Below are 27,903 nucleotides of genomic sequence, written 5' to 3'. Positions count from 1 at the left end.
AAACTGACCAAAGACAGGTGAGTGAGAGAAGAAACAGCCCACTTACATGTGTAACGCTCATACGGAGGGAATGCTCAGTGATGAATAACTCAGAGTGGGGGGTCAGTCGTTTGGGGATTCTGTATCCAACTCAGTACGGGAAAGGGAGCTGGGAGCAAAGGCTTTTGTCGGAAGAACAAGTAGATTGCTTTGGGAAAGACAACTTGGATTTGAGGAAAGCAAGTGGGAAGTAAGAAAGTTTGTGCTAATGTTTGTTTATGCAGGTGTGAGTGGTCTTTCTCTCTTCTTCATGGCCAGGCCGGGAAACGTCCCCAGAGAGGGGATTTATGGCAGCTTTACTCTTAAGTCTGTCTCCTGGGAGGAGAAGCTGCCCCCAAAGAGGGAATTTATGGCAGTCTCCATTTCTCTAAAGTTTCTGTTTTACAGCAGATAATGGGAGCTCCAACAAGACTTCTTGCTGTATCTGTCGAATCTCCACTATCTTGAGCTTAAAATAATCCTCTCTGGACTCTGGGGTTCTCAGTGTCCTGCGCTGACAACCAGCAAGAGCATCTCCCGTGTTTCCCACTGTTGATGTGTGACTTCCTTTACTGTCTCAAAGTGTGCTTCCGAGAGCGCTGCCAGCCCCAGCCCCTCCTGATGTGCTCAGCTTGTGGAGATGAGATTGCGTTCTTCCCTCCAGATTTCTCTGCAACCTGAGTGATGCAGAGGTGCTGGGACGGCAAGGTCTATCTGAGGACTGAGATGAAGGCTCTCCTTCCTGGACCTCTCCCTTACAACTTTCTCCTCCCTCACCTTTTTTGTCTTTGCTATTCCTTAGTTCCAACTCAGTAATCTTTTGCTTGTTGCTTTTATTTTCCTTCTTTCTGAGATTATTTATATTGCCAGAGAGTTTTCTATTGTGTGCGAGCTCAGCTGTCTCTTAATATTTTCCTCTTACTTTGTCTTCTTGGGACTTGAAATATATGCTTCAAAAACTTAGTGTTTATGAGAGCCTTGCCGGGCCGTGTATTAAATAACATCGGCGTCTCACCCTTTGGTCTCACAGTGTCAGTAGAAAGTGAAAAGCATTATCTCATGCTTTTTGGTGGTTCTTTTTTTTTAACTTTTTTTTATTATACTTTAAGTTCTAGGGTACATGTGCACAACGTGCAGGTTAGTTACATATGTATACATGTGCCATGTTGGTGTGCTGCACCCATTAACTCATCATTTAACATTAGGTATATCTCCTAATGCTATCCCTTCCCCCTCCCCCACCCCACAACAGGCCCCAGTGTGAGATGTTCCCCTACCTGTGTCCATGTGTTCTCATTGTTCAATTCCCACCTATGAGTGAGAACATGAGGTGTTTGGTTTTTTGTCCTTGCCATAGTTTGCTGAGAATGATGGTTTCCAGCTTCATCCATGTCCCTACCAAGGACATGAACTCATCATTTTTTATGGCTGCATAGTATTCCATGGTGTATATGTGCCACATTTTCTTAATCCAGTCTATCATTGTTGGACATTTGGGTTGTTCTTTTCACACATCCTCCCTACAAAGTTATGTCATTGGTATGCTGTTTGTAAGTCTTTCTTGGAAGGTAAAAATACAAAACACACTCTTCTTTTCACTTTTGGTAAAATAAAGAGTAGAATGAGGCTGAGTGCGGTGGCCTGTGCCTGTAATACCAACGCTCTGGAAGGCTGAGGCGGGAGGATCACCTGAGATCAGAAGTTTGAGACCAGCCTGGCCAACATGGTGAAACACCATCTCTACTAAAAATACAAAAATTAGCCGGGCATGGTAGTGGGTGCCTGTAGTCCCAGCTACTCTGGAGGCTGAGGCAGGAGAATCGCTTGAACCTGGGAGATGGAGGTTGCAGTGAGCCAGGATGGTGCCAGTGCACTCCAGCCTGGGTGAGAGCCTGTCTCAAAAAAAAGGAAAGAAAGAACAGGTCATCCCCCTACCCAGCCATCCCCAGGTCTGTCATGTGGAGCTCAAACCCCTGTCCACTGTGCCTGGGAAGATCGTGTAAGGATCAAGTGATCAAATGCTGTAAGATCCTTGAGAATATGTCAGTAGCTTCATTACATAAATGCAGATTTACTGTTAATTCCCAGCCAGTTGGTAAACTCTTAGAGCTGTCTTTTGCCTCTCCTTTTTTTTTAATAGGCCTGTATCTTCGTATGTTCAGCATGCCTTTGAAAGAGTTGTTCCAACAATTACCCTAATTTGTAGGCCAACTCCAAAACAAGCCTGTTTATTGGTTCAGGTTGGAGTTGGATTTCACAATCAATTTATCCTTAATGTATTGATAGCATCTGGATGTGTCCATGTGTACTCAACCAATAGTGCTCAGAAATGCTCATGTGATGGAAAGTCTGCTACAGAGTCAGCTTGGTATAGTTTGAGTCATTATATGACTACATGCCTTTATATTATTTCTAAGTGCTTTTGAAACAATCTCATACTTACAGAAATATTGGAAGTAAGAATAAAGATACTATTCATTCTCCTGATTGATTTGGGATAAGTTGAAGGCCTGATGCCCCGTCACCCCCAAATACATGTTGAATATCCTTTATTCCAATTGCTTGGGACCAGAAGTGTTTTGGATTTCATCTTTTTTCAGCTTTTGGAATACTTGCAGTATACCTATATTATGTTGACACTCAAAAGTTTCAGAATTTGGAGTATTTTGAATTTCAGATTTTCTGATTAGGGATGTACCTGTACTTTTTTTTTTTTTTTTTTTTTTTAAATGGAGTCTCACTTTGTCACCCAGGCTGGAATGCAGTGGCACAATCTCGGCTAACTGCAACCCCCGCCTCCTGGGTTCAAGCGATTCTCCTGCCTCAGCCTCCTGAGTAGCTGAGACTACAGGTGTGCACCACCATGCCCAGCTATTTTTTGTATTTTTAGGAGAGATGGGGTTTCACCATGTTGGCCAGGATAGTCTCAATCTCTTGACCTCGTGATCTGCCTGTAAGCAGGCTTTTCTAACGGGAGTGGCTCGGGCCTGCTGTGTTCACCCTTTTCTGTGCGCTTGTGGTGGAACGTAGGCTCCAATTCCAGTCCAGCACGCCAGGGTTCATCCTAGCCTTTTCCTTCCCTATACTTGCAACTCCGGCTCTGACAGTGGAAGCCTGGCCCGTGCTCTCCACCTTTGGAGTATGTATTTATTTTGTCAGGCCCCAGCATCTCTCCAGTATCCTCACCCTCCCAACAGCTGTCCCCACATGTGACGGCCTCCTCCCTGCGTCCCTCCCCCACTTCCATCCCTTTCCCTGGTGGGTTCCTCCCAGATGGGTTTCATCAAGGAGGGCCCTTGGGACCAATGCCTTTGGAAGGGAGGGGAAGGCAGTGGGATTGAGAAGACAGAGATCATCCCACAGTGAGGCCAGGCAGGCACCCGCAGCAGCTCTGGGGTTAAAGGCTCTTCATGGCTGTCCAGAGTTGGGCCCCAGTGGCCTTTTTACCTCCTCCACAGTCAGTCCCTGGATGGGGCCCTCCTGGGAAGGGCAGGGCCAAGGCAGCTTTTTGCAAAACCCTAAAGGGGGCTGGGCACGGTGACTCACACCTGTAATCCCAGCACTTTGGGAGGCCAAGGCGGGCAGATCACTTGAGGTCAGGAGTTCAAGACCAGCCTGGCCAACATGGCAAAACCCCGTCTCTACTAAAAATACAAAAAAAAAAAAAAAAAATTACCACTATAGGCGTGGTGGTGGGCGCCTGTATTCCCAGTGACTCAGGAGGCTGAGGCATGAGAATCGCTAGAACCCAGGATGCAGAGGTTGCAGTGAGCTGAGCTCTTGGACTACTGCACTCTGGCCTGGATGACTAAGTGAGACCCTGTCTCAAAAAAAAAAAAAAAAAAAATGCAAACCTAAATAAAAGGGCCACAACTGAAGGCTTTCTCCCAGCAGCTGGGGCAACAAGCCCCCCAGTGAAGGGGTCCAGGCAGCACGTCATCCGCCACCTTCCCCAGCCTGTGCCCCATCCTTACTCAGTCCCCTCTACCCCTCACCGCCATGGCTTCTAAACAGAATTGTTCAGGAAGGGCAGGGAAGAGAAAAGGAGCCCGCTGTTTTTAAATGATGCTATAATTTAAATCTTCATACCTTTAGATGGGCTTTTCCCTATTGTGAAAGGTTTTACTGAAACACTTGCTTCCATGAAATCATCCCAAACTAGGAAGAAAAAATTAAGCCACCCTGGTTCTGTTTCCCCCAGATAACCGCTCCCTTCATCCGTCGCTCCGGTGGCAGCGCGTGTGTGTGCCTCGTCACCTGGAGGTTTGATGAGCATCTCATCTTTGAGCCTCGTTCTGCAGTTTGACATCTGACCTGGCTTGCACATTTCTCCTGCATTCTTATGTCTCATTATTTTATTTTTCTAGGGACTCTTAAGAATCTCGATAGTGAGCTCTTTCCAACAAAGCTGTAGGGCCACCAAACTCATAGTGGATAAAACTGCAAGGGAAAATGTAGCCGTGAAGCACTTTTATTCTACATTTCCCATTTTTACTCTCCATTTCCCAGAACACGAGGAACATACGGTGTTCCCAGTTGTGCTGTTTTTTTTTGTTTTTGTTTTTGTTTTTTTTTTGGAAAATGCAACAAAAGCAATAAGCAAGAACCGCCCCAACGTGGGTCCTGGAGTCCCTCTTCAAAGGCACGGAGAGGGAAGTCTCTACGCATAGGGTCAATGGAGGGCCTAGAGAAACCAACAGCCATTCAAGGCTGTAGGATTTAAAGCATGATCTTATCTACAGAAGATTACTTTTTGGTTCTCGCTACATGGAGAGTCAAGCTCGACCTATCAGAGAAACTGAAGTAAAACAAACACCCAGGGGCTGGGATCTGAAAGACCCTGAATAAATACGAAGTAAATTTAGTAGAGTACGCAGATATAAAGTACAAGTTGGAATTTAATCCTTAATTTTTTTTGCTGTTGATACTTTAAAAAAAAAAAGATTTATTAGTGGAAAAGTATTTTTCCAGTCTTTAGAAAGACATTCCTAAAAAGCTGGAATTTCATATTTCAGTAGTTTGGTGATATGTGAACGAAATAAAAACCTATGATCTGTTGCCAACTGAGAAGCTGACCATTACTTTGTACCCATGATAGGGTTAAAAATCTGTCAAAAGGTGATTGAAACCTACAAGTGCTTGTGTTTTCAGCCAGGCATTATGTATATCATATTCCCATAAATATTTGGATAAGGGCTGTAGTGCCTAATTTTAAAACAAGAACCCATCGAATCTGCTTTTTGTAGCTCTGGTTGCCAGTTTTACACTGGAGAATTCATTACCTGCGGTTTTTCTTGGGGCAGGAGAAGTTTTTTTCTTAAAAGTGATGAGCAACAAGTGACAATATTTAGGTTCCAGAAGCATGTCTCACTCTAAATTCTTTGTTGTGTGGGTGGGTGTGGGGAGGGATGCGAGGAGCTTAATTTTTATTCTTCACTAAATAGTTACGTTTAAGGAAAGCAGTATTGCACTTGATATTTATATATGATGGCAAGACAGTGCCATCTCTTCAAGCAATGTTTGTTGACGTTTTTGGATTCCCATATATAAAATCAGTTCCTTGTGGATAACTATAAAAGGCGTTTGGATTTCCAGATCTCTCGTTTTCCTAGTGCGTTGAAAAGGTTTTGGGGAAAACTTCCCTACCCTTCGTCTAGATTGGTGTTTCCTCTAAGATCAGAGACAAGTGCTTAAGGAGGACCTCAGAGAAACCTTAGAAGATGTGAACCGAGAAGGAAAGGTACAAGCAGGCAGCAGCCATGGTCAGGAGAAGCTGCTGTGTGGGTGGTGGGGAGGTGCAGGCAGGCAGTCCGGAGGTCCCCATTCTTGTCACCCCCCACCACCGGAGGAATGAGCCTTGTCTCAGTCAGCCCAGGCTGTGCAGCAAAGAGCCACAGGCCACATGGCTTTTGCAACGATGTTTATTCTCTCAGTGCTCTGGAGGCCTAAAGTCCAAGATGAAGGTGCCAGGGTTGGTTTCTCCTTAAGCTTCTCTTTTTGGCTTGTGGATGGCCACCTTCTCCCTCTGCCCTCACGTGGTCTAGTCTCTGTGCATGTACACCCCTGGTGGCTTTTCAACTTCTTCTTCTTTTTTTTTTTTAAGAGACAGAGCCCCACTGTGTCGCCCAGGCTGGAGTACAGTGGTACAATCATAGCTTATTGCAGCCTTGACCGCCTATGCTCAAGGAATCCTCCTGCCTCAGCCTTCTCAGCTTCCCCAGTAGTGCCCCACCGTGCCCAGGTAGTTTTTAAATTTTTTGTAGAGACGGGGGTCTCACTATGCTGCTCAGTCTGGTCTTAAACCCCTGGGCTCTAGCAGTCCTCCTGCCTCGGCCTCCCAAAGTGCTGAGATTACAAGGATGAACCTCCACACTCAGCCTTTTCATCTTCTTACAAGGCCACCGCTCCTATGGGATTAGGTCCTCACCCTTATAACCTCGTTTAATTTAATTACCTCATTGAAAGCCCCATCTTCAATTACAGTCCTATCGGGGGTTATGGCTTCAACCTATGAATTTAGGAGGGACATGGTTCAATCCATATAATAAGAATGAAGGTCTCCTATGTGAGGCCCCTCAGTTAGATTTACCGCTTTTTGCGGGGGGCGGGGGGAGATTTAACTGGAGAAATGCCTTTTATTTTTTCCTAATATGCAAATAGACTGTAGCTTTCCAAAGACCTCAGTCTAATAAGAAATAGACATGCGTATGAAGGACTGTTGATTCCAGCGTGCATTCTCCTTGCAGTATGATTTCATCCGCTATCTATCACTCAGTCAAGATTTGAGTCTGTGGGGAATTGCAGTGAAGGTGTGCATGTTCAGAAAGGATTCGATTTACTGCTTCGGAGAAAGCAACCGAAGCCATGGAGGGGGTTGCCGGGGGGACTGGAGAGCAGGTGGAAGCAAGTTTTAGTTCCTGGAGCAATCTTTCACCATCCCAACCTAGAGGAGAGGAGTGGCCAGTTACCCTCATGGGCAGAGTATGGCAAGCGGTATTACCATTTCACGTTGCTCCCTTTACACTTGAGAGATACAGCAGCCTTTTCCTTTAACTGTCACTCATCCACCGGAGACCCGTTACAGTTCTGTTTACACTGAAGCCACTTGCTGCCAGTGTCTGCAAGGCTGGGGGTCTTCACTCGGTTTCCAGGTCCCAATCATACAGTCACTCTGCATTTTTAATGGTAGCTTTTTTCTTTCTTTTTTTCCCCTTATAAAATCCATTGTGTTTCTGTCCATTTAAATGTGACCTTGCTTACCTATCACCATTCTGCACAGATGCCATTTATGAATAATGGAAATCGTCCCCATTTCAACAATATGATACACAGTCTTGACAAAGATATCCTTTCAGTGTTCTGAATTTGCATGGTTTTCAAGGCAGAATCATGATCCCATATGTACTCACATTTTTCAAAAATGAAATATGATAGCAACAGGAAAATACCCGTTCGATTTCACTAACCTCATTTCGAGAGCCATGCCCATCAGGTATGTATCCCGCACCACTAATCTTTGGTATGAAGTTGTGTATAGCAAAATGAGGGTGTGCTAAATGTGGAGGTGTTTATGGAAGTGGATTCTGGTTTAGCACTGTTACGACACATTTGTTGCACACTTGTGAGCACTTCTTATAAGTATCTCTGTGAGAAATAACAGAAGCAACATGGGAAACTGCGCTCGATATGCTTTGTCATTGGAAAATGAAGTTGCTGCCTTCGGAATATGTGGTACAGAATAGGCCTGAATCATAATCTGGTCTTACCCTCGCTTTGCTTCCCCACCTATTTTCTAGATACAGAGGCAAAACGTACAGGGCTGTGGTCAAAATCGTACGGACATCTGACCAAGTCGCAAATTTCTGCCGCCGAGTCTGTGCCAAGCTAGAGTGCTGTCCAAATTTGTTTAGTCCTGTGCTGATATCTGAAAACTGCCCAGAGAACTGCTCCATTCATACCAAAACCAAATACAGTAAGTACAAATAATGAAAAAAGAAATGCATGAGCCCAGAGACCTAAACTATGCTCTAAGGTATTTGGTTTTTGTTTCATTTGCTTTTTTCTTTTTGAACCTTTTGACTAGTCTTCCATAGGAATTGCTATGGAAGGATTTTTAAGGATTTGCTGTAGCAGATACATGTGTTTTTAGCCTGACATACGGAGGGGATGGGATGATTTAAAACAGGATGAATTTTCATTGGTAGGCCTTGGAAAAGAAGAGAAACTGTGTACTGTCATGAGTTTCAGTGGATTGATTGATTCTACAGCTCAGTGGATGGCAGGAGAGCACAGTAAAATTGATCACAGGAACAGTAACCCCGATGACTCTTTCAGTCCTTACTCTGGGATAGTGTAATGATGCTTTCATTGCCCTTCTTGATATGGGGGCCACATCCTTGTCATAATCGGCTTCTCATGTTTAGACGCCTTCCTCGGCACCCCCACTGAAGAGAGCCACGGAGGACTCAGAAGCCACCATCACTTTCTTTTCTGCCAGTTGGCTTTGCCTCTCTCCTAGGACACAGGGTGCAGGACTCAGAGCTGTCCCCGCTCTCCTACCTTCAGCTCTTGCCTCTTCCATCCCCAGTCCCATTCGAGGATATCTGGCCTTGGGCAACCGCTTCCCCTGAGCCCTGCCCTTCTTTCTTTCTGATGACCTTCTCCATCCATAGTAGCCACTCCCAGACACCTGCACCTCCTGTGCCTGAGTCCTATTCTCTCCCTCTGACCCACAGTTCTGAGTTTCCTGCATCTCCCCTCAGTTCTCTCTAATGCAAGGGGGAGTGACCTGGAAGTTAGCTCTGCCAGCCACGTTCCAGCCAGCTGGGATGTGACAAGCGCTTGGCCATGTGGCCAGTGCTCTGTGAGCCACAGTCACTTGTGACGTTTGTCAACATGGGTGCTGGAACCAGGAATCTGAATGTACTGGAAACCCTGTGGAGAGTGTGACTTTCTTTGTATTTTATTATCTCTCAGTGTGTTTCTACACACACACAACACACACACACACACAGAGTCCCCTTGCCACTCTGCCTTCTGATGGAGGTCAGCTGTGCCCTCACTGATCACACAGAGCCTCCATCATTCTGTGCACAGGGGCTCTCAGGTAGGGCTCACAGGTATGTTGGCCCAGCACGTCACCTGGTTCCGGAAGAGCTTGTTTCTCCATCACTGCACCTTTTTCCAGGGGAGGGCTTCACTGGGGAACAGCAGCTCCTGAGTAAGAAAGGCCTGACCGAGGGCTCGCCTTTGCCGTGTACGGTGAATGCTTACCTGCCAGGTGGGCTTCTGTGTTCTTCCAGGACACTGGGAATGGCAGGGAAGGAGCAGGGTCCCACACCTCCCATTCAGCATTGCCGAAATGAACTCAGAGATGTCTCTGGATCTCATATAATAAAACTCTTAAGTCCCAAGATCCTTTGGGTTAATTTATAATGAATGTTACTACAGGCTGAACAGAGGCTCCAGTGGGAGGAGGACAGAACGATATTTTGGGGGAGTCAAACACTGGAAAAGCAGGGGTCACCCAGTCTCATTCTAAGGCTCCAAACACATACTGGCCTTTGGCTGCATTCCCTAAAACCAGTTCTCATCCCCAGCCACTGGCTTCTAAGAAGCCAGCCTGCCCTGGCCCTGTCATGCACGCTTGGGGTTTGGGAGGGGACAGAGGCTTGCTCATTTGCACCGTACCTGGAGATGGCCACAGAGCAATGCTCGCCCACAGCAGTTTATTCCTGCTCACTGAGTAACACGGTCCTTATAGAACTGGACACGGGACATTGTTCCAAGCTCTCCTGCCAGCTGCTCCTTTTGAGAGATTGATGAGAACAGGCCGGGGCTCCCGGAGCAGGTGTGCCTCCTGGGAGTTACAGGGCTGCTACTGTGCGGCTTCCCAACAGTTTTTCCAAATGCCATGCTGTGATCAAATGCAGGGGAGCAGGTGGGACATAGAGGGTCTTAGGCCTGAAGGAAATCTATGCTTGTTAGTCCTGATGGTCTCATTTTGTAAGTAAGGAAATTGGGGTGCGGAAAGGATAGGTGACTTACCTGTAGGACAAAGCCCACGACTCAGTACTGTGAGAATGCACTAAAATCATGCTCCCTGCAAAGGGGCTGCTGCAAACCAGGGTTTGTGCATTTGCCATTTTCCTTTGGCCCACCCCATTCGTAGATAAAGGTTCCTTGGCTGCATTCAGTTATTTTGTGGCTCATGGGCATCACATAGTGGGACGGTTGAACCTTTTATTAATGAGTAGGCGTCTGGGTCGTAATTGAATGCTGGATCCTTAGTGGTGGTTTTCATTAGTTGATGATACATTTCGTTTATAAAAAACATTAATCACTACTAAAGTTCAATAAATAATTTTTGAATTAAGATATACACCTGTGTCTCTGCTGTAGAATTCAGAAGTAATGTGAGTTCCAGCAAATGAGAAGGAAATAAAGTGTACAATGATGTAATAGAGAAGGAACTCTGAGAAGAGGAAAAGTGCTTGGTGAATTTGGCCCACGTGTTCAGGATCATAGCTTGTCTTGGTCGGACCAAGAGCTGGGGGAGTCCCTCATGCCAGGACCACGCCAGCAGATGTTCACCCAGTGCTTGCTGACTGACCAGTCGCTCAAGATTCAGACTTGGGAGCAGGTGTCAGAGCATTCCGGTGGATGTCATTGCCACCACTGTATGCAGTGTCTGGGGTCCAGACAGGGATAAACTCCCGTGGGAACTGTGGACACCTTTGTCTCTTTCACCTTCTGCAGAAGTCAGCTCTGGCTTACAACAACATACCACAGACCCGGAGCTTTCACTGCGCACACTTACCTCCCACAGTCCTGGAAGCTGGAAGTCCAAGATCAGGGTGTCAGCAGCTTTGGTTTCTGATGAGATCCTTCCTGGGCCTCAGGCAGCCACCTGTTCCCTGTGTCCTCATGGGGCCTCTCCTCTGGGTCTTGGCTCCTTGGTGTCTCTCCTGGACACTCTTAGGACCTCATTAATGTCCTATTGGATTAGGCCCCCACCCTTATACACTCACTTTGGGGGTTCGGGACATCCAGATACACTCACTTTGGAGGTTTGGGCTTCAACACTGGGGATGGGCCAAGTTCAGCCCGAACACCTTCCAGACCTGAAGCTTTGGAGCAGTGCCTCTCCTGTGGGCTGTTTTCTCAGAATGACTTCGTAAGGCACAAATGAAGTATCAGATGAAAGAATCGTTTCCCTCCTTTCTCTCTCCTCTCTCTGTTCCTGTCTGTGTGTGTGTATAGCCTTCAAAAGTTTCTCATCTTCCTTCCTACAGCCTATTACTATGGAAAGAGAAAGAAGATCTCCAAGCCCCCCATCGGGGAAAGCAACCCCGACAGCGGACACCCCAAACCTGCCAGGCGGAGGAAGCGACGGAAATCCATTTTCGTGCAGAAGAAACGGAGGTCTCCTGCCGTGGACTTCACCGCGGGCTCGGGGGAGGTATGTTCTGCCCGGGGCACCTGCCAGCCTGTGGCTCTGTCATCTGGCCCCGGCCGGCAAGTGTGGCTGCTTCACAGCAGAGGTGGCCCTGGAGATTGCGGCGGGATGGTCAGAAACACCGAAGAAGAGCCCCCTCCTCCTTACTTACTGAAAACAAATGTAGTGTGTCCAGCTGCTTTGGCTGGGAAGGGCCTCGTAGGGCCCACGGGTGGGACCATTGGCTCCATTTCCGAGACTGCCTGGGACAGGGCTTGCTAAGTGGTCTGCACTGGGCCCAGGGTCTGACTGTGGGGCCACTACTACAGGCCCCCCGGCCACCAGCCCCTTAAATGCCTTTTCCGTCTTCCCAGGAAAGTGAAGAGGAGGACGCTGATGCCATGGACGATGACACCGCCAGTGAGGAGACCGGCTCCGAGCTCCGGGATGACCAGACAGACACCTCGTCGGCGGAGGTGCCCTCGGCCCGGCCCCGGAGGGCCGTCACCCTGCGGAGCGGCTCAGAGCCCGTACGCCGGCCACCCCCAGAGAGGACACGAAGGGGCCGCAGGGCGCCGGCCGCCTCCTCAGCAGAGGAAGGGGAGAAGTGCCCACCGACCAAGCCCGAGGGGACAGAGGTGATGCCTGGGCGTGGGGACAGAGGGCTTCCCGCTGGGTCTGAAGAAGCACACCTGTTACACTTCAGGGCCACGATGTGGGAAAACCTGTTTAAAATACCTCCAACAGCAGCAGCTGCTCTAGCTAGTTCCCAAGTCAGGAACAAAGGCTGGCGCCTCACCTCTGGGTGGAGGGGCCTTTCGGCATCAGAATGGAGTGCCTAGGGTGGAGACAGTGCCTCTTTCCTGGACGGCTTTAGTGCCACCTGGGTGCTTGTCAGGAGGAGGGCACAGTCCTCGGTTTCCTTTGAACTCTGGGTTTCCAGAAATTCCTTCCCCGCATCTCCGCTGACTGCGCTGTGTCTTGTTCCCGTGTCCCCTCTATAGGACACCTCTATGATGTTTTAAAATATTTAATCACTGTTTCGGGTCTCCCCTAGCCCCATGGGTGGTGTGAGATCAGCAGAAAGGGCCACTGGCACCACCATTATAGAAACATTGGGGGACACTGTCTCGTGTCTGCTTGGACGTGCCCCTTGTATTTCCCCTCTTTTCTCTAATCAGAGATGCTTCATTCATAAGCAGGCCCAAGGTTTCCTGAACTAGGGTTGCAAGAGCGACTGTCACAGTGCCTGCCTTCTTCCTTCTGAAGGCACATGAGTCATTGCAGGGGGCATCATCACTGAGCTAAGAACTTTCCCAGGGACTGAGAGTGTGTGCAGCTTTTTCAGGTGCCCAGTGAGGGAGCAAAGGGAGGCAGTGGCTTCTGGCCAGGAACGGCTGAGGCCTGGAGAGTGCTGGAGAGGACCCAGCCAGCTGACTGTGCCGTAGCTGAGCTCCTCCTGCCCTTTCTCTGCAGGACTCGAAACAGGAGGAGGAGGAGAGACTGGTTCTGGAGAGCAACCCGTTGGAGTGGACGGTCACCGACGTGGTGAGGTTCATTAAGCTGACAGACTGTGCCCCCTTGGCCAAGATATTTCAGGAGCAGGTACGGTGGTTGCCGCGTGTCGATTGTTTGTGTGCTGAGACTCTGGATCTGAAATGAACCTCGTGTCCTAGCCGGCTTTCTTGTGACACCTGTGAGGGGGTTCCTCGGTGCTGCTCGGCAGGTGTGCGAGACCCTTCTCCCTCCAAGGCCCCTGCTGAGAGCCGCCTGGCAGGGATGAGAGACAGAGCCTCATTCCTGCTCCTCTCAGGCCCACCAGTGCCATGGTGGGGGGCGGAGGGGAGACTCTCCCAGGCTCTAGTGACACCACCCAGCAGTGGGGGGAGGTGCCTGTTGCTGCCAGGTGAGGGGTGCGAGTCCATGCTCCCCCTGCCATCTCCACCGACCCTACAGTGGGGGCTCTTTACCACCAGGCAGGGGTGAGAGTCCCAGTTCCCTGGCTGGCCCTTTCAGATGCCAGGTCAGTGGTGGGATGGGGTGCCCAGTTGCCGCCTGGCCAGGCTGGAAGTCAGGATGGCACACTCTGCCTTGGCTGCTCTCAGTGGGGTGCGGCCAGCCCTCCCTGTGATGTTCAGCTGCAGAAGAGATGCTGCTGTCTCACAGTTTTTTGTCTTGCTGGGCCACCCCTTGGCCAGGCCTTTGTCTGGAGAGAACTGGCTTTGGTTGAGCCTCCTCTCAGTGCCTTTTGGCAAATCTGGGTTGCAGCTTCTTCAGCTCCAAGTCTCAGGGGCATGAAGCTCACACACAAACAGCAACCACAACAACCAGAGAGCTCAGCACCGTGCTGTCAGCTGGGGGCCCAGGCCCCTAGCCGGTCTGCCCTCCTCTCTCCGCCTTCCAGAGTCTTCTGTTTGTGAATTTGTATATAATGCCCATGGATCTTACTTAGGCCTAGTGGGAGAAGGAGGGAACAGTGTATCCATCTGGTCTGCCCAGAGCAGAAGCCCGCTGGCCGGTGTGTCGTACTGAATGCTGCTTTCGTCATTGTTTTCTTACCTTCCTCACTTCTTTCTACATAAAATATTTTTAAGACCATGGTATGGTGATGGACAAGTGCAATAACAGTCGATATAATTTCTACCTTAAAGGAGTCTATAGTCCAGCAGATGAAATAAGTATAGTTAGCTAAAACACAAGATCATATGATGCTGTGTCCTAAGGAAGAAGAGAGGGTTTTTATTTACATTGTCCCTTAAATTAATATGGAAACAAGTTGCCACTCTGCACACACACCACCTTGCATCCTGCCTCACTGGTCTTGCAGAAAATGCCAGGCTCTTGCTGTACTCTGTGCTTAATTTGTTGAAGTTTCTTGTGTTGTCCTAGTGTAAATATCTGTGTTCAAAGACCTCATGTTAAAAAAAAAGTACTGTTTTTCATATAATGTTAAAGATAGGTTTATTCAGTCTCTTTTTAGATCATATAAATTAGTAGTCTAGAAAGAGGATATTTCAAGCATTAAATCAAATCAGGAAACATAAAAGGTCTGTGACTTCCTGTGCACCCAGGAAATTTCTCAGCTTTTCTCCCAAGTTCATGCAGCAATGAACTGGAAAAAGCAAATTAAAATGGTCTCCAGTGCCACCCAAAGAGAGTAGTTCTTTCCCCTGTGTCCCGAGAAGTCCAAGAGATGAAGCAGTTCATCCTATTGACAACCACTAGAACCTTCTGCAGACACCCACTAAGTTCATGCTGAAAGAATGATTAGGCCGGCCATGGCAGCTTATGCGTGTGATCCTAACGCTTTGGGAGGCCGAGACAGGCAGATCACTTGAGGTCAGGAGTTCGAGACCAGCCTGGCCAATGTGGCAAAACCCTGTCTCTACTGAAGAAAAAAAAAAAAAAAATTAGCTGGGTGTGGTGGTGGGTGCCTGTAATCCCAGCTACTTGGGAGGCTGAGGCAAGAGAATTGCTTGAACCTGGGAGGGAGAGGTTGCAGTGAGCCGAGATCGTGTCACTGCACTCCAGCCTGGGCAACAGAGTAAGACTCCATCTCAAAAACAAGCAAAAAGAAAAAAAAAAAAGAATGATTGGAGGCAGAGGGAGTCACCTCCTCACCTTCTGACATTGGCCGCCCTTCCCGTCTGGACAACTCTGAAAAGCAACCAGGGAGAGACTTCCTTAGACCTAAAGAACCTGGGTGATGAGCTTGTCCCTTCAAATAACACACAAACAGGAAAGAAAGACAATTGTAAGAAATACAAGGGCTTAGGTGACCGGGGGCTTATTGATAAGCCACATCTCCATTTTGAAAACAAAATTAAAGCAATAGGTTGAAATGCTGTGTAAAGCGCTGCTCAGCACAGCACGTTGCCTGTCTGGCATTTATTGACAGTGGTGCTGCAGCGAGAAAAGCGTTGTATTCAAATACGTGACAAGCGCTGGTCACGCAGGTTTGGTTGCGCTGGTCACGCGGGTTTGGTTGCGCTGGTCACACAGGTTTGGTTGCGCTGATGCGTATCTGTCAGTCCCTGTGTGCATTCAACACACACTGATTCAGTCCCTGCGAGGTGCCTTCTGATAGCTACTAAGATACGAGGTGTGGCATTCTGTGTTACTCTAATGTTTTGGTTTTATTTTTAGGCTCAAATGCTTAGTTTTCACAATAAACAAAAGTTTAGTTAGGCCTGAGTGAAGAGCAGATTTCTCATTTCTAGATCCCAGGTTAGGTATGAGGGCTTATACCTTGAAACGTCAATAGCTCCTGTGTCTGTCTACACTGTGTACAAGTTCTCAGTAATAAGCAAGAAAGTGAAACAAAGCTGGTTTGGGGAAAAGCCTAAAGTATTGAGTCTTCCTTTCTTATATTCCTAAGCCCAGTTGATAACACCAGAGAAAAGTTTCATGCCTTCCCTAAGCTAAGCCTTCTAGGAAATGGAACACTGCCGACCCTGTCCCCTTGTAGAATCAAGTTGCTCTCCAAGTTGCTCTTTTTTTTTTTGTTTGAGATGGAGCTTTACTCTTGTAACCCAGGCTGGAGTGCAATGGTGCGATCTCGGCTCACTACAACCTCCGCCTCCCGGGTTCAAGCGATTCTCCTGCCTCAGCCTTCTGAGTAGCTGGAATTACAGGCACCCGCCACCATGCCTGGCTAATTTTTGTACTACACAGAGTTCTGCCCTGTTGCTCTTCTAATATCAGTAAAAGCCTTGCCCTTCATCCCTACTTGTTTCTCTTACGAGAGAGAAAAATAGATAGACTTTCATTGATCATCATCTCATTCCTGTGTAATTTCACATTTCACATTAGGCAAGTTCACCTGTTGGAATAAAAAGCCGTTGCCCACTGGGCTGTCTGAAGTACATGGGCACTTGAGTCCTTTTCTGTCCCATCAGACCTTTAATTACTAATTTTTACTAATTTGTTCATCATCATTTAGCCCAAATACTCCAGCTCTGATTTGGTGAGGCCTCCGATAGGTCACCGCAGGCATTGTCTGAGATTGTAGGTGAGCTAGAAGGAAGCCAGAGACTTTCTTCACTGGCATGCGAATGAGATCACAGTGCACAGCATGGTCATCGCTATGTGCACGCAGGCCCTGAACGTTATAAATGCAGAGATTATTATAATTTGCAAAAATTATGAACTCCCCATGACCAGCATCTGTGCCTTTTATTTCTGAAATGTTATGGCAACCGCTTAAAAAATCTATACTCCATAATTTCATGCTGCAAACCCATACATTACACAGTAAAAATCCACTCATCTATAACTAAGAACATACAACACTCTAAATAAAATTTTACCTATGCATTCAGCTTTCATCAGTCAGAGACAGCGCAATAAGCAGACTGCTCAAATGCTCAACTGGCCTTAATGAAAAAATTTCAGGATAGTTTATAGGCTTAGTCCAGATTAAGCTGTCCTTTCTCTACTTCTCTAGATCTCAATACTTCCATTAGGAACTACCAGATCCTCACCCGAGTGCTCTATCAAAATCGATTTAATTTTGCCCTGTGCTAAGCATGTCGTATATCTTATCATATTTCATTTCTTTACAATTAGTCCATTGATGGTAGTTCTGTGTTTAACATTAAAAGTGATCTGCCGGCAGCTCTCAGTTATATACGAACATGTTTATAAAAATCAAACCACCTGTGAGGTATGCTGTTATCTAAATAATCCTTGAAAGAAAAAATAGTCTTCCAGATAAAGTGGCTTTCTGGGCTCGTCATGATTTTACCTTTGGTGTCTCCCCAGTTTCCTGGAATTCTATGTTCCAGGGAACTAGCTGTGTTCTTTCAGTCCCTCTTGGCCTTAATAATTCTTACTAGTCCCTGAAGTCTCAGTTCGAAGCCCTTTCAACACCCCTATAAGACTGGCTTGGTTGCCTGTCCTGTTTGAGCCCTTAGCTCTGCATCCATATGTTAATATCCCTGTATCCTAATAGTCTGTTTACTTGTCTGCCACCCTCCAGATGCATGGGGTGTCCAGAGAGGGAAACTTTCCTTTGTTCACTGTGACATTCCCCAGAGGCCAGCCAAGTGGCTGCCACTTAGTAGATGCTCAATAAATATTGGCAAGTAAATACATGAGTGTGTGCACCTGCACTGAAATGTGGTACATGCATCGGCCACCTTCACTGAAATTTTCTGTAAAGAAAGAGTTACACGAATATTTTCGTGCTGATATTCAGTGGTGATTGAATCACCATCATGCCCAAGTACAGATGTTAAAGACTGAGCTACCGTTTTCCCTTCAAAGTTTAATGTCAGAAAACTACAGTTCTCATTCCAACACTCTCTCTAACTAGCTATGTGATCATAGTTAGATTGGCTAGCTTTTCTGGGCATTAATTTTCACCAGAAAAGTAAACTTCCTGGGAAAATAAAATAAGTTCTATTTCTATTCTTTCCTGTTCTATGGATGTCATTGAACATAATGGTTAAGCCACCTGTCCATGGTTTAATGACATCCACAGAACAGAATAGAACATCAGCCCTCTGCCTACTTAAAACGTGTTTTTATGAGGCCCATGGTACCTGGAAGACTTTGAGTCCCTACACCCATGCCCTCTTGGTGTAATTTGATGTATTATATGTGGATTTGGCTCTGAAAGTGGAATTGGCCTACAGGCCCCAGGCCAGAGGTCCCCTTGGTTTCTTCGCGACCTAGAGCCAAACACTATTTCACAGTACTCCCAAATCCCCCCAGCTGCAATCAGCCTTTTCTGTAGCATCTGAAAAGAAAGTAAAATAACATGTATGAGCACTGTAGAGAAAGGGAAAAATGATATAAACATAGCATGAAAATATAGTGACAGTTTTCTACAGTTTGTCTCCTGCTTTCAGTGTGTATACAAGACAGATCTGTTTACTTTGTGATTTGATAAGGTCACCTTTGGTCTTGGTTGAACGTGGCTTCGAGTTGCTTACATCATAGCTAGTGCTCCTCTGTAATTTAAAAATAAAAAATGACACTCACATTGATACTTTTAAAGTTAATGTTTCATTTTTATTGCTACAGTACTTATTAGGGAATATTGTTGCTTTTGAATCTGATCTGAAGATAAATTATTCCTGCTCTTAACATTAGTCTTTTGAATCTGATCAGATGATGAATTATGCTTGCTTAGAAGATTAGTCTGCTCAAGGCTACCATTTATACACACTTTGCCTTTTTGCTTTAGATATTTTCAAGACAGCTAAATAAACCATTAGTTTAAGAAAATAAGCTGCCTGTGCGAAAGTCACTGACAGGTGTTGTCGGAGATGTATATGATCTTGTGCTTTTGCTTGGCTATTAATGTCCTTGTGGCTTATGGCAGCCCTGGGTATAATTCTTCTGCAAGTGGCAGAAATTCCAGTATGTAGAGCTCACTTAATGCTCTCACGGTACCACTGATCTTCATCATTGCCTGGGGCCTGCAATCTCTCAGACCCCTCAGTGACTCCCTCTGGACGATTGAGATCATCTTGGTAAATACGAGGGAGGATTGCGGTTAAATTCCTCAGTCTGGTCAAATGACATCTATGTGAATGAACCAGATTACTATAGGAAGCAAGCTGCTGAAGAGACAGAGATGTCCAGTGGAAGGGTCTTAGAGCTTTGGAGTGGGTCTTTGTATGCTTCCTCCTGCAGCAAATTCAACTGAACATTCATTGAATGAATGTCTTCATGCCCTGTGTGTAGGTAGAGAAAGGCTGAGGCAGGATACAGTGGGCAACAGATCTGTGTACAAGCGACACCTCGCTCTGGGCAGTGTGTATCTGTAAATGGGGTGTGTGTGTGTGTGTGTGTTTCCCTTTATGGAAAACTGTGCTGTTGTTGGCATATCTGTCTTGAGCATCTTCTCACCCATCCTAATGGTGAAATGCCAGACCTTGGGAGGGAGCTGAGGGAGCCTTGTCTTTTAGTAGAGATTCCTTTGCTTAGTGCTCAGATGAAGTCTCAGCATCGCTTAGGGAGGACCTTGCCCTGCCTGGGGTGGAGAGTGACTTGCCCTCCCAGCAAGGGGCGATAAGCTTGGGAAGCAATTCCTGCAGCAACCCACCTGTTCCAGCTCTTTCTACCCACCAGGGTAGGTATGTGAGTTTCAGAGTAGCCAGAGTGCCCTTAGCCAAAAGCTCTTGTATTTGTATTGTTGTTTTTTGTTGTTGTTGTTTAGAGAGGCTCCTGCTGTGTTGCCCAGGCTGGAGGGCAGTGGTATGATCACAGCTCACTGCAACCTCAAACTCCTGGGCTCAGGTGATCCTCCCACCTCAGCTTCTGAGTAGCTGGCATCACAGGTTTGCACCACCATGCCCAGCTAATTTTTAAATTTTTTGTAGAGACCGTATCTCGCTGTGTTACCCAGACTTGTCTCAAACTCCTGGTCTCAAGCAATCCTCCAGCCTCAGCCTTCCAAAGTGCTGGAATTATAGGCGTGAGCCACTGTGCCCAGCTACAAAAAGATTTTACTAACACAAAGATTAGACAGTCATCAAGCCAGGTTGGTACCTCTACCAACAATCCCCTGAATTGAATGAAACAAGAGCATCCTGTTGTCATGTTTGGCCCCAGACTGGAGCCTGTTGTGACGCATCTGCGTACCCAATGCACACTGCCCCTTGTCTAACCTGCCTTTCTTTTCCTGCAGGATATTGACGGCCAAGCACTCCTGCTTCTGACCCTTCCGACGGTGCAGGAGTGCATGGAGCTGAAGCTGGGGCCTGCCATCAAGTTATGCCACCAGATCGAGAGAGTCAAAGTGGCTTTCTACGCCCAGTATGCCAACTGAGTCTGCCCTCGGGAGGTGGCCCATTATTGCTGGGATGCGGTGTTGGTAAAGGTTTCCAGGACTGAAACTTTGATTTTCCGGGATATGTTAAATGGTACAGACACTAAGTATCACAAGAAAACCAGAAGCCCAGGATCTTCTGCCTCCGCCAGCCTGTGAGCTCTTTCCATGTTTTCAAAGCACAGCAGCAGTCGCTTCTGGGGAGTGCCAGTTAAAGTCATGCATCAGACCCTGCTGGAAGTGGGCCTGCTTCTTGGCTCACCCACGTTTTGCCTTTCTCCTGCCCCAAATCAGGCAGCTCCCTTGGAGCAGGGTTTCCTAAGATGAGGACTGCATTCTTTGAAAACAAAGAATGTCGCCAAGGAAGAAACCTCACGCCATGCTGTAGTGTTTCCTGTAATCACACGAGCACATTTATATATGCAGTTTCCTATGGATAGGCGTGTGACCCTGGTTGAGTGGCACCTGCAGTTTCATCTTGGTGGCAACTCCTTTGCAATGCAGCTGGCAGTGACATCCTTATAAAAACATGTGCTAAAGCTCTGTCCTCAGTTAGAGGTACCTTTTAGGAATACGGGGAGTGAAGGAAGGCCGGCAGGCATCTCCATGCAACTAGATGGTTTGTTTGTTTGTTTGTTTTTCGTTTTGTTGTGTTTTTTGAGACAGGGTCTTGCTCTATCGCCCAGGTTGGAATGCAGTGGTGCAATCTCAGCTCACTGCAATCTCTCTCTCCCGGGTTCAAGTGATTCTCCTGCCTCAGCCTCCCAAGTAGCTGGGATTACAGGCGCCCACCACCATGCCTGGCTAATTTTTGTATTTTTGGTAGAGACAGGGTTTCACCATGTTGGTCAGGCTAGTCTTGAACTCCCAACCTCAAGTGATCTGCCTGCCTCGGCCTCCCAACGTGCTGGGATTACAGGTGTGAGCCACTACGCCCCGGCCCAACTGGATGGTTTTTGATTGAAGCCTAGAACATCTGTAGAGACAAACTCTACCCAGTCTTTTCTAGACCCTCAACTATCTCCAGTGTTGTTGTTTAATCGTAGCCGGATCAGGGAGTGAGTCTTTTAGGCAAATGTTGGATTATATATCAAAGGAAAAGCTTAGTTTCAGAGAGGAGGAAGGGAAAGAGATGCGAGGGAAGCATTTCATGAACCAGCTACATCCCCCTTAGAAGGATCACTGCAGCAGGTCACTGAGCAGGAGTCCCTCTGAGCGTCCCTTCTGTCTCGTTCTGCCCCAGCTGGCGGCATATGAACCAGGCACGATGCAGCATGAGCAGTGAATCTGGAGTCAGCCACTTGGCACCCTGGTTTCGCTGAGAACAAACTCTGAGATCTCGGGTGACTTCTCATCACTCTGGACCTCCATTCCTGTGAAGCGACAGGTGTGGACACTGAGGGTGGGGTGGTGAGCACACTGTCTCCCGCTGGCGTTCATCCCGCTCATGCTGGAAAGGAAGATCCAGATCGTACAAAAATGAGAAAAAGAAAGACTAAGAAGGGTCTGGTCCCAGTTCTGACTCGGCCATTCTTACAGCTCTTTCTGGCTTTGAGTTTGCTTGTGGAATTTCTTGGGCGGTTGTGTTAAATCCGCCAGGTCACGTGCAGACAAAGCTGTGGCTGCGAGAGTTAGCTGGCCTCTTGGACCAGAAGCCATCTCCATATCCTCATGAGCGATTCCATATCTCCACTCAGACCTTGTGGACTACAGTGTTCCGCTGTGGTGGCTGCCAAGATGCCTTTTTAAACTTATGCAAGGAAACCAAACCCTCCCACAGTTCCCGAGTGGACACTGGAAGCAGAGGCTTCGCACCCTTCCTGCTTTTTCACCACAGTTACCTTGAGCTCGTCCCTTGGACTAGAGTCTCCACAGTTCCAGTAAAATTCTGCGGTGGGCTGATGAGCTGCTTGCGTTTCTGTGACATTTCCAGATATGATGCTCGGTGGGATTTTGGAAACTTTGATTGCTCAAGCTCACCCTTCTTAACATTCTGTAATGGTTACAGATGAGAATGGAAAACACATATTTTATGGATGAGGCGTTCTGGTCTCCCCTGCAGTCGATTTCTAGAATCAAGTTTTAGAGTTTGGCTGATGCATCTGCCTGGGGACCTCAGATGGGAGGAGTGTGTCAGTTGTACCCCGACAGAAATGTCTCTGGGATCCGTGGCTGGCTTGCCCCAGGCATCTCTCCTTTAAGCTCAAGTTTTGAACTCTGTGGTTTTCCACCCCTGCCTTCTCAGCCACATGCTTTTGGCCTTAAACGCTCAGTCTCGTGGAGTTAGACTCTGTCAAACGATTGGAAAGGGCATCCATTTCCAGATCTTTGGCATTTCCCCCGCGCTGACTCTTTGATGATCCTTCACTGTGGCCTTTTCAAGCTCAGCTGTTTCTGTTGTATTTGAGACGAGGGTGAGGGAATGTGGTGGCCACAACAGAACAGGACTTGCAGCACAAATGTCACTTCTGTCTCCCTTTTCAGTGGTAGCACGGAGGAGGAGGTGCTGTGTTGGAGGGAGGAGATCCTCCAGGAGCTCTCTGGAGCCCATCTAGGAAGCTGGAGTGTGTGGCCCGCCAGGAGCTCAGGAAGGATACAGCCACTGTCGCAGGGGAAAGTGTTTGCTTCCCATGGAGCCAAGCGCCCAAGACTCTCCGTATCCTTCACCCTGACAGTTTAACTTCAGTGTTTCTCTGTGCAGTTGCGGTCACCATGGGTGAGCACTGTCAGTGCACGTGCCAGGGAGGAGACGGCTGGGACCACTGCACAGGAGGGCGCAGCCTGGCGTCGCCATGAAACTTGTCTCTATGCCATCTCTCCGGTCCTTGAGGAGAGCCCAGAAAGATTTTAGGACCCAGGAGGTGCTTTTCCTCCAGCTGTTGCCAGTGTCCTTCTGAGCTTGGATTCTCCAGGGATTTCCGTCGTGGTGGATGGACTTCACATCAGCAGCAATTCTGGTACAGAATTGTAATGTGTTTTCATTTCTCTGTAGGATTCACCTCTCACCAGCGTCTGTCTTAAAGGTAGGGCCAATTTCATGGAGGATTTTTCTGTGTGTGTCCTTGTTGCTTTTGGCAGAAGAAGTGGATTTGACATGTGTGCCCCGATGCCACCATAGCCCCTAGGCCAACAATGTCATGGTCTAAACACCAAAAAGTGATGCCCTGCATTCCTTCCCTGGATGGTACCGTTTCTTCTCCGTCTCTCTTTGATGATTCTTTGGGACCAAAGTCCTCTCCTTAGTGCGCCTGCTTCCTGTGGGCATCACGCCACTTGGAACTTATTGGAACTGGCCCGGGAGACTCTGCAGTCTGCGCCGTTTGAAAACCCTGAGAAAGAGATGCCACCTCAACTTGAATCATGACAGCCCATCGCTCAGTCTCACCCTAAACTCACGGAGCTTGTTTCAGCTCCTCACTTCTTGATTGCATTTGTACTATGTTGAAAAAATATCCTGTCCACAAAGACACAAGCCTAACAACCTAGAAAAACAACAGGGTACTACTGGCATTACAGAACTTCTTTGCCTTTCAAAACAAAAGCAAAACACAGTGAACTTCACCACAGAGCTGCACAGCGTGGGGAACTCATCCATCACTTTCAAAATTAGAGTCATTTGATCCAAGTTGGAGTCAGACACAGTATTTGAGCTGCACGGCTTCTGGGTTCTCCCACCTTATTTGATCATATTCGAAAGATTATTTCCTGTGTTTGCTTTGATTTGTTCCTCAGTACATTAAAATGATCCACACCTTGAACACTACTGCCCTCTCTAGAAGGTTGATTTTGATCAGCCTTTTGAAGATGGGTGTCGTTTCCCTAACTTATCCCACAGAATTTTGAGTGTTGTATTTGGCAAGTTCTGAGATTTGCCTTCTATCTTATGCCAAACACCCCTTTCTAAGAGCTGTCCCCGCTTAGTTTTAGAAGTACTAGAAGTTTTCATACTTATTTTATAGGACACCCATTTATATTTATTTCTGTATATAGAACTAAAAAAAACAGTAGTGTTAAAAATCTTTGTTGTGGTTTGAGCATCTTTGCTGCTTTTGGATTGAGATGGCGAATCAAGGCTTCACTTCCTCTCTCTTCTGTCTTTAGAAAGCTGTGATCGTGAGTGCAATTATTTGAAAGGCAACATAGTCAATTAAGAAACCTGTAGTTGTTAAGGAAGAAATTGTTGGCAAGATATCCATACTGCCCATATCTCGTTGGTGCAATAATTAAATAGCAAAGGAAATCTGTATTGGCAACTATTATAATTCAATAATTCTTTTGTTTACTGCCCTTTTCTGTTCAAGAGTTTTCTGGAAATTACTCCCTTTCACATGGTTGAATTCTTAAGTTGACCAGTTCTCATAGCTCTATCACTAGAATGGTTTGCAGATACCCCAAACATACTATGATAAAATCAAATTGTGCTACTTTTGACCCATGTAATTTACCTAAAAGTTGTAATTGCTGACAGAGTACTGCCTTGAATTTTGGTTTAAAACCTCTCTAGTTTCAATGATAAATAACAACTCAAATAATTCCATATTGTTTGAGGAAGAGGCCATAATCCTTCTGAATTGTTGGCACTAAGTAATGGGATTTGGCCCAGTAAGTATGATGGTCGTGTCGCCTAACCAGCGCAGAGCGGTGCTTTTTGTGTGGCTGAAGAGATGTGCTGACGAAAAAAGGAAAATTCTAGGACAATCGTTGGCTAAAAATCACCTTAGGATGAAAAATTTGAGGCAAATTTTTTTAAATGACAGAAAAAGATAATCATCTCACTTGCTTGAAACAGGAGCCAGCATGATCTCTGGAAGCATCAACTATCCCTCGTGGTGAATGTTGAAAGCCCTTTCACTGTTTTGCATTCTAGTTTGAATAGTTTGTATTGAAATTGGATTCCTATCTTGTGTATGTTTTTGGTGCGTAAAAGGGAAAAATTGGTGTCATTACTTTTGAAATTTGCAGGACGAAGGGCATGCTTTTGGTTTGCTGTAAGATTGTATTCTGTATATATGTTTTCATGTAAATAAATGAAAATCTATATCAGAGTTATATTTTAATTTTTATTCTAAATGAAAAAAACCCTTTTTACTTGAAAAAACTTGTAAGCCACATTGTTAATAAAGTAAAAATAAATTCTGTGGTGGTGTTTGGGTCTTTGTGTTGAAGGTCATTCAATATTATCTTTAGCGTCTGCATTAGTTATTCTGTTCTGAATTTTTTGTTTTGTTTTTGCCACACACTAAAGCCTTATTTCTAGGTTGTTAACGACTATGGCTCTCAAAGTCCTGTGTGACCTCTCAGAGTCACCTCCTAGCTCCAGAATGGAACTTTCTGGTCGAGGAACTTGTGTTTATTCTTTTTAGTTGTTAAAACATTCTCGTGTATCCTCACACAACCACCTCCAGCCCTCCCACTTTCAGTCATTTCCGTTATTCTGGGATTTCCTGATGCCTTAGTAGAAAGACTTCTTTATTACTATGAGAGCAATAACTAAATAACCACATTTACATTTATCATTTTTCTTTAAGTGTCACACATAGGTTTTAGGCAATGAAGTTGGGATAGGAAGAGAGACCTTTGCCGTCCTACCCCATCTCTCAGATCTCTCGCAGGCAGAACCTGTCCCCTTCCTCTGTCACCACAGGTTCAGGTAGCGTCTCCTAGGGACAGGGTTAAGGGAGAAGAGGAGAAAAAGCACTGAGGTAACGGAGGTGGAGGAGTGTTGAACGATTTCTCTTTTTCATACATCCCAGATGATTTCAAGTATCTTGCTTCACCTTATTTTTTACTTTATTGCTTTCTTTTTAGAGACAGGCTCTCGCTCTGTCACCCCAGAGTGCAGTGGTGCAGTTATTTACTTCTCTTTAAATATTATTTTTGCTCTGATGGCAATCACATTCTACATATAGCAATTTTTCTTTTGTTTTAATTATGGAAACTTTTTTTTTGAGACAGGGTCTCACTGTCACCCAGGCTAGAGTACAGTGGCATGATCACGGCTGTCTGGAGCCTCAAACACCTGGGCTTAGGTGATCCTCCCACCTTAGCCTCCTGAGTAGCTGGGACCACAGGCATGCCACCACATCCGGCTAGGAAACTTTTTTTAATAGGAAAAATTAGGCCTAAGAGGGCAAAATGGGAAACATATTGTTCATTTCCTCAAAATACACCGGAAGCAAGTAGATAAAGGGTGAAATGGCTGAGTAAATAGGATGGTTGTATTTCAATTTTGCACTTGAAGATCTTTGAGAAGAGAAAGACCAAAGATACAAGAGAGTGGAAGCTGAATTCTGTTCTGCACCTCTAAATTGAATGAATCAAGGCAAGAAAGAAAATCTGTATTTCTTTTCATGTTGCCACCAAAAAGCTATTTTTAATTCTTCTGCTCTCTAGTGAGGCTGTTTCCTCAGTTCACTAGAAGTTACTTCCCCTTTGTCTTGGGGTTTGTGCTGTGACTATTTTAAGTCTGTGAAAGAGCATGATGCTTACTGGAGTTTCAAGGACTGTGTTTAAAGAAATGCCGTTTATGTCAACGTGACCTTGGGTGATTCCATGTGAAGACTGGACATATTATCAGTTTGGTGAAAATACGACATCAAATAATAGATGGGATGCAAAGGTTTACTTGGGGATAGTTTCATCAAGAGGTTTTTATGTTGTCAGCCCAAGCCTGGGTTATAACACATTCCATTTAATGCAGTTCATTTGTTGTGTCAAAGTATGTTGTTTTGTGTTCTCTATAACTAATATGTCTAAATGGTGCATCATAGTAATAAGTAAAAAGGAAACTCTTCCTTTGTTATTCTGAAGTCCGATCAACACACAGTGACCACTACCACCACGTCTTCCCACCAACCCCAAAATTTCTTTTATCATAGGTATTGCCATCTTTTGCTTAGAATTTTTGGAATAGGAGATGTACTTTGGCTAGGAGAAAGAGTACAAACGTTGCACTTTTTACTAGGTTCAAATACTCATTCTACTACGTGCAAGGTATGTTGTACAAAGCCTCAGTTTTCTTTTCTGTAAGAGGTGGATAGTGCTACTCCTACATGGTTGGTGGGAGGATTGGATGTTAGATAAACATTGTGTGATTCTAGGCACAGTTAGCATGAGGTAGTGAACCAGATTCCCAGCATCACTGGGCACCATCAACTCCTGGGCCTTTGAGCACTTGCTCATTGGAACATCCTGGCTGCCACTACCATTGTCTCCTTCACATCCACCTTGGCAGAAACTTCAGCCACCAGTCCCAATCCAATTAAGTCATTGAGAGTTTGGGCCCTATCCACCAAACCTAGATTCAAATGAAGTACACACCATGGTGTGCAGGATTTGGCTTCCCCAACAGTCAACTAGAAGGGCTGCGTGACACCACTCTCAGGTAAAGCAGAATTTGTGTCCCAGGGCACCAGCTTGGATCAGTGAGAGATGGGAGGGAGCTAGCAGCAGTGTCCTTTCCCTTTCCCTGGATGATCTGTTCTGAAAAATGGTAGTTTTGTTTAGCCTGACTAGAAACCTTGAGAGAGAAACCTTAAGCTGAGGCCAACTCTATAACGTACCACCTGGTATATGCTTTCCAGCCCTACCTGCCTCAATGTCTATTTTCCCTTATTCCTGCTGCCTCGATGTTTCATTCCACAATAAAATATTAGCACATATGCTT

General features: G+C 46.3%; 1 protein-coding gene across 3 annotated transcripts in view; it reads left to right on the top strand.

Annotated features, from left to right (window-relative positions):
* Positions 1–25,374, top strand: part of SFMBT2 (Scm like with four mbt domains 2) — a 252,747-nt gene extending 227,373 nt beyond the window's left edge. For all 3 annotated transcript variants that reach the window (XM_004049039.5, XM_055353186.2, XM_055353187.2), the window contains 5 exons: positions 7,815–7,990; positions 11,313–11,479; positions 11,830–12,093; positions 12,932–13,060; positions 20,097–25,374. In XM_004049039.5, coding sequence (XP_004049087.3) covers positions 7,815–7,990; positions 11,313–11,479; positions 11,830–12,093; positions 12,932–13,060; positions 20,097–20,237 — 877 coding nt within the window. In that variant the 3' untranslated portion in view covers positions 20,238–25,374. The remainder of the gene's footprint in view (positions 1–7,814; positions 7,991–11,312; positions 11,480–11,829; positions 12,094–12,931; positions 13,061–20,096) is intronic.
* Positions 25,375–27,903: the final 2,529 nt, after the last annotated feature.

This window comes from Gorilla gorilla, chromosome 8, assembly GCF_029281585.2.
Source record: "Gorilla gorilla gorilla isolate KB3781 chromosome 8, NHGRI_mGorGor1-v2.1_pri, whole genome shotgun sequence".
Classification (NCBI taxonomy): domain Eukaryota; kingdom Metazoa; phylum Chordata; class Mammalia; order Primates; family Hominidae; genus Gorilla; species Gorilla gorilla.
The sequence above is the reverse complement of the archived record's forward strand: the minus strand, read 5'-3'. Positions and strand labels throughout refer to the sequence as shown.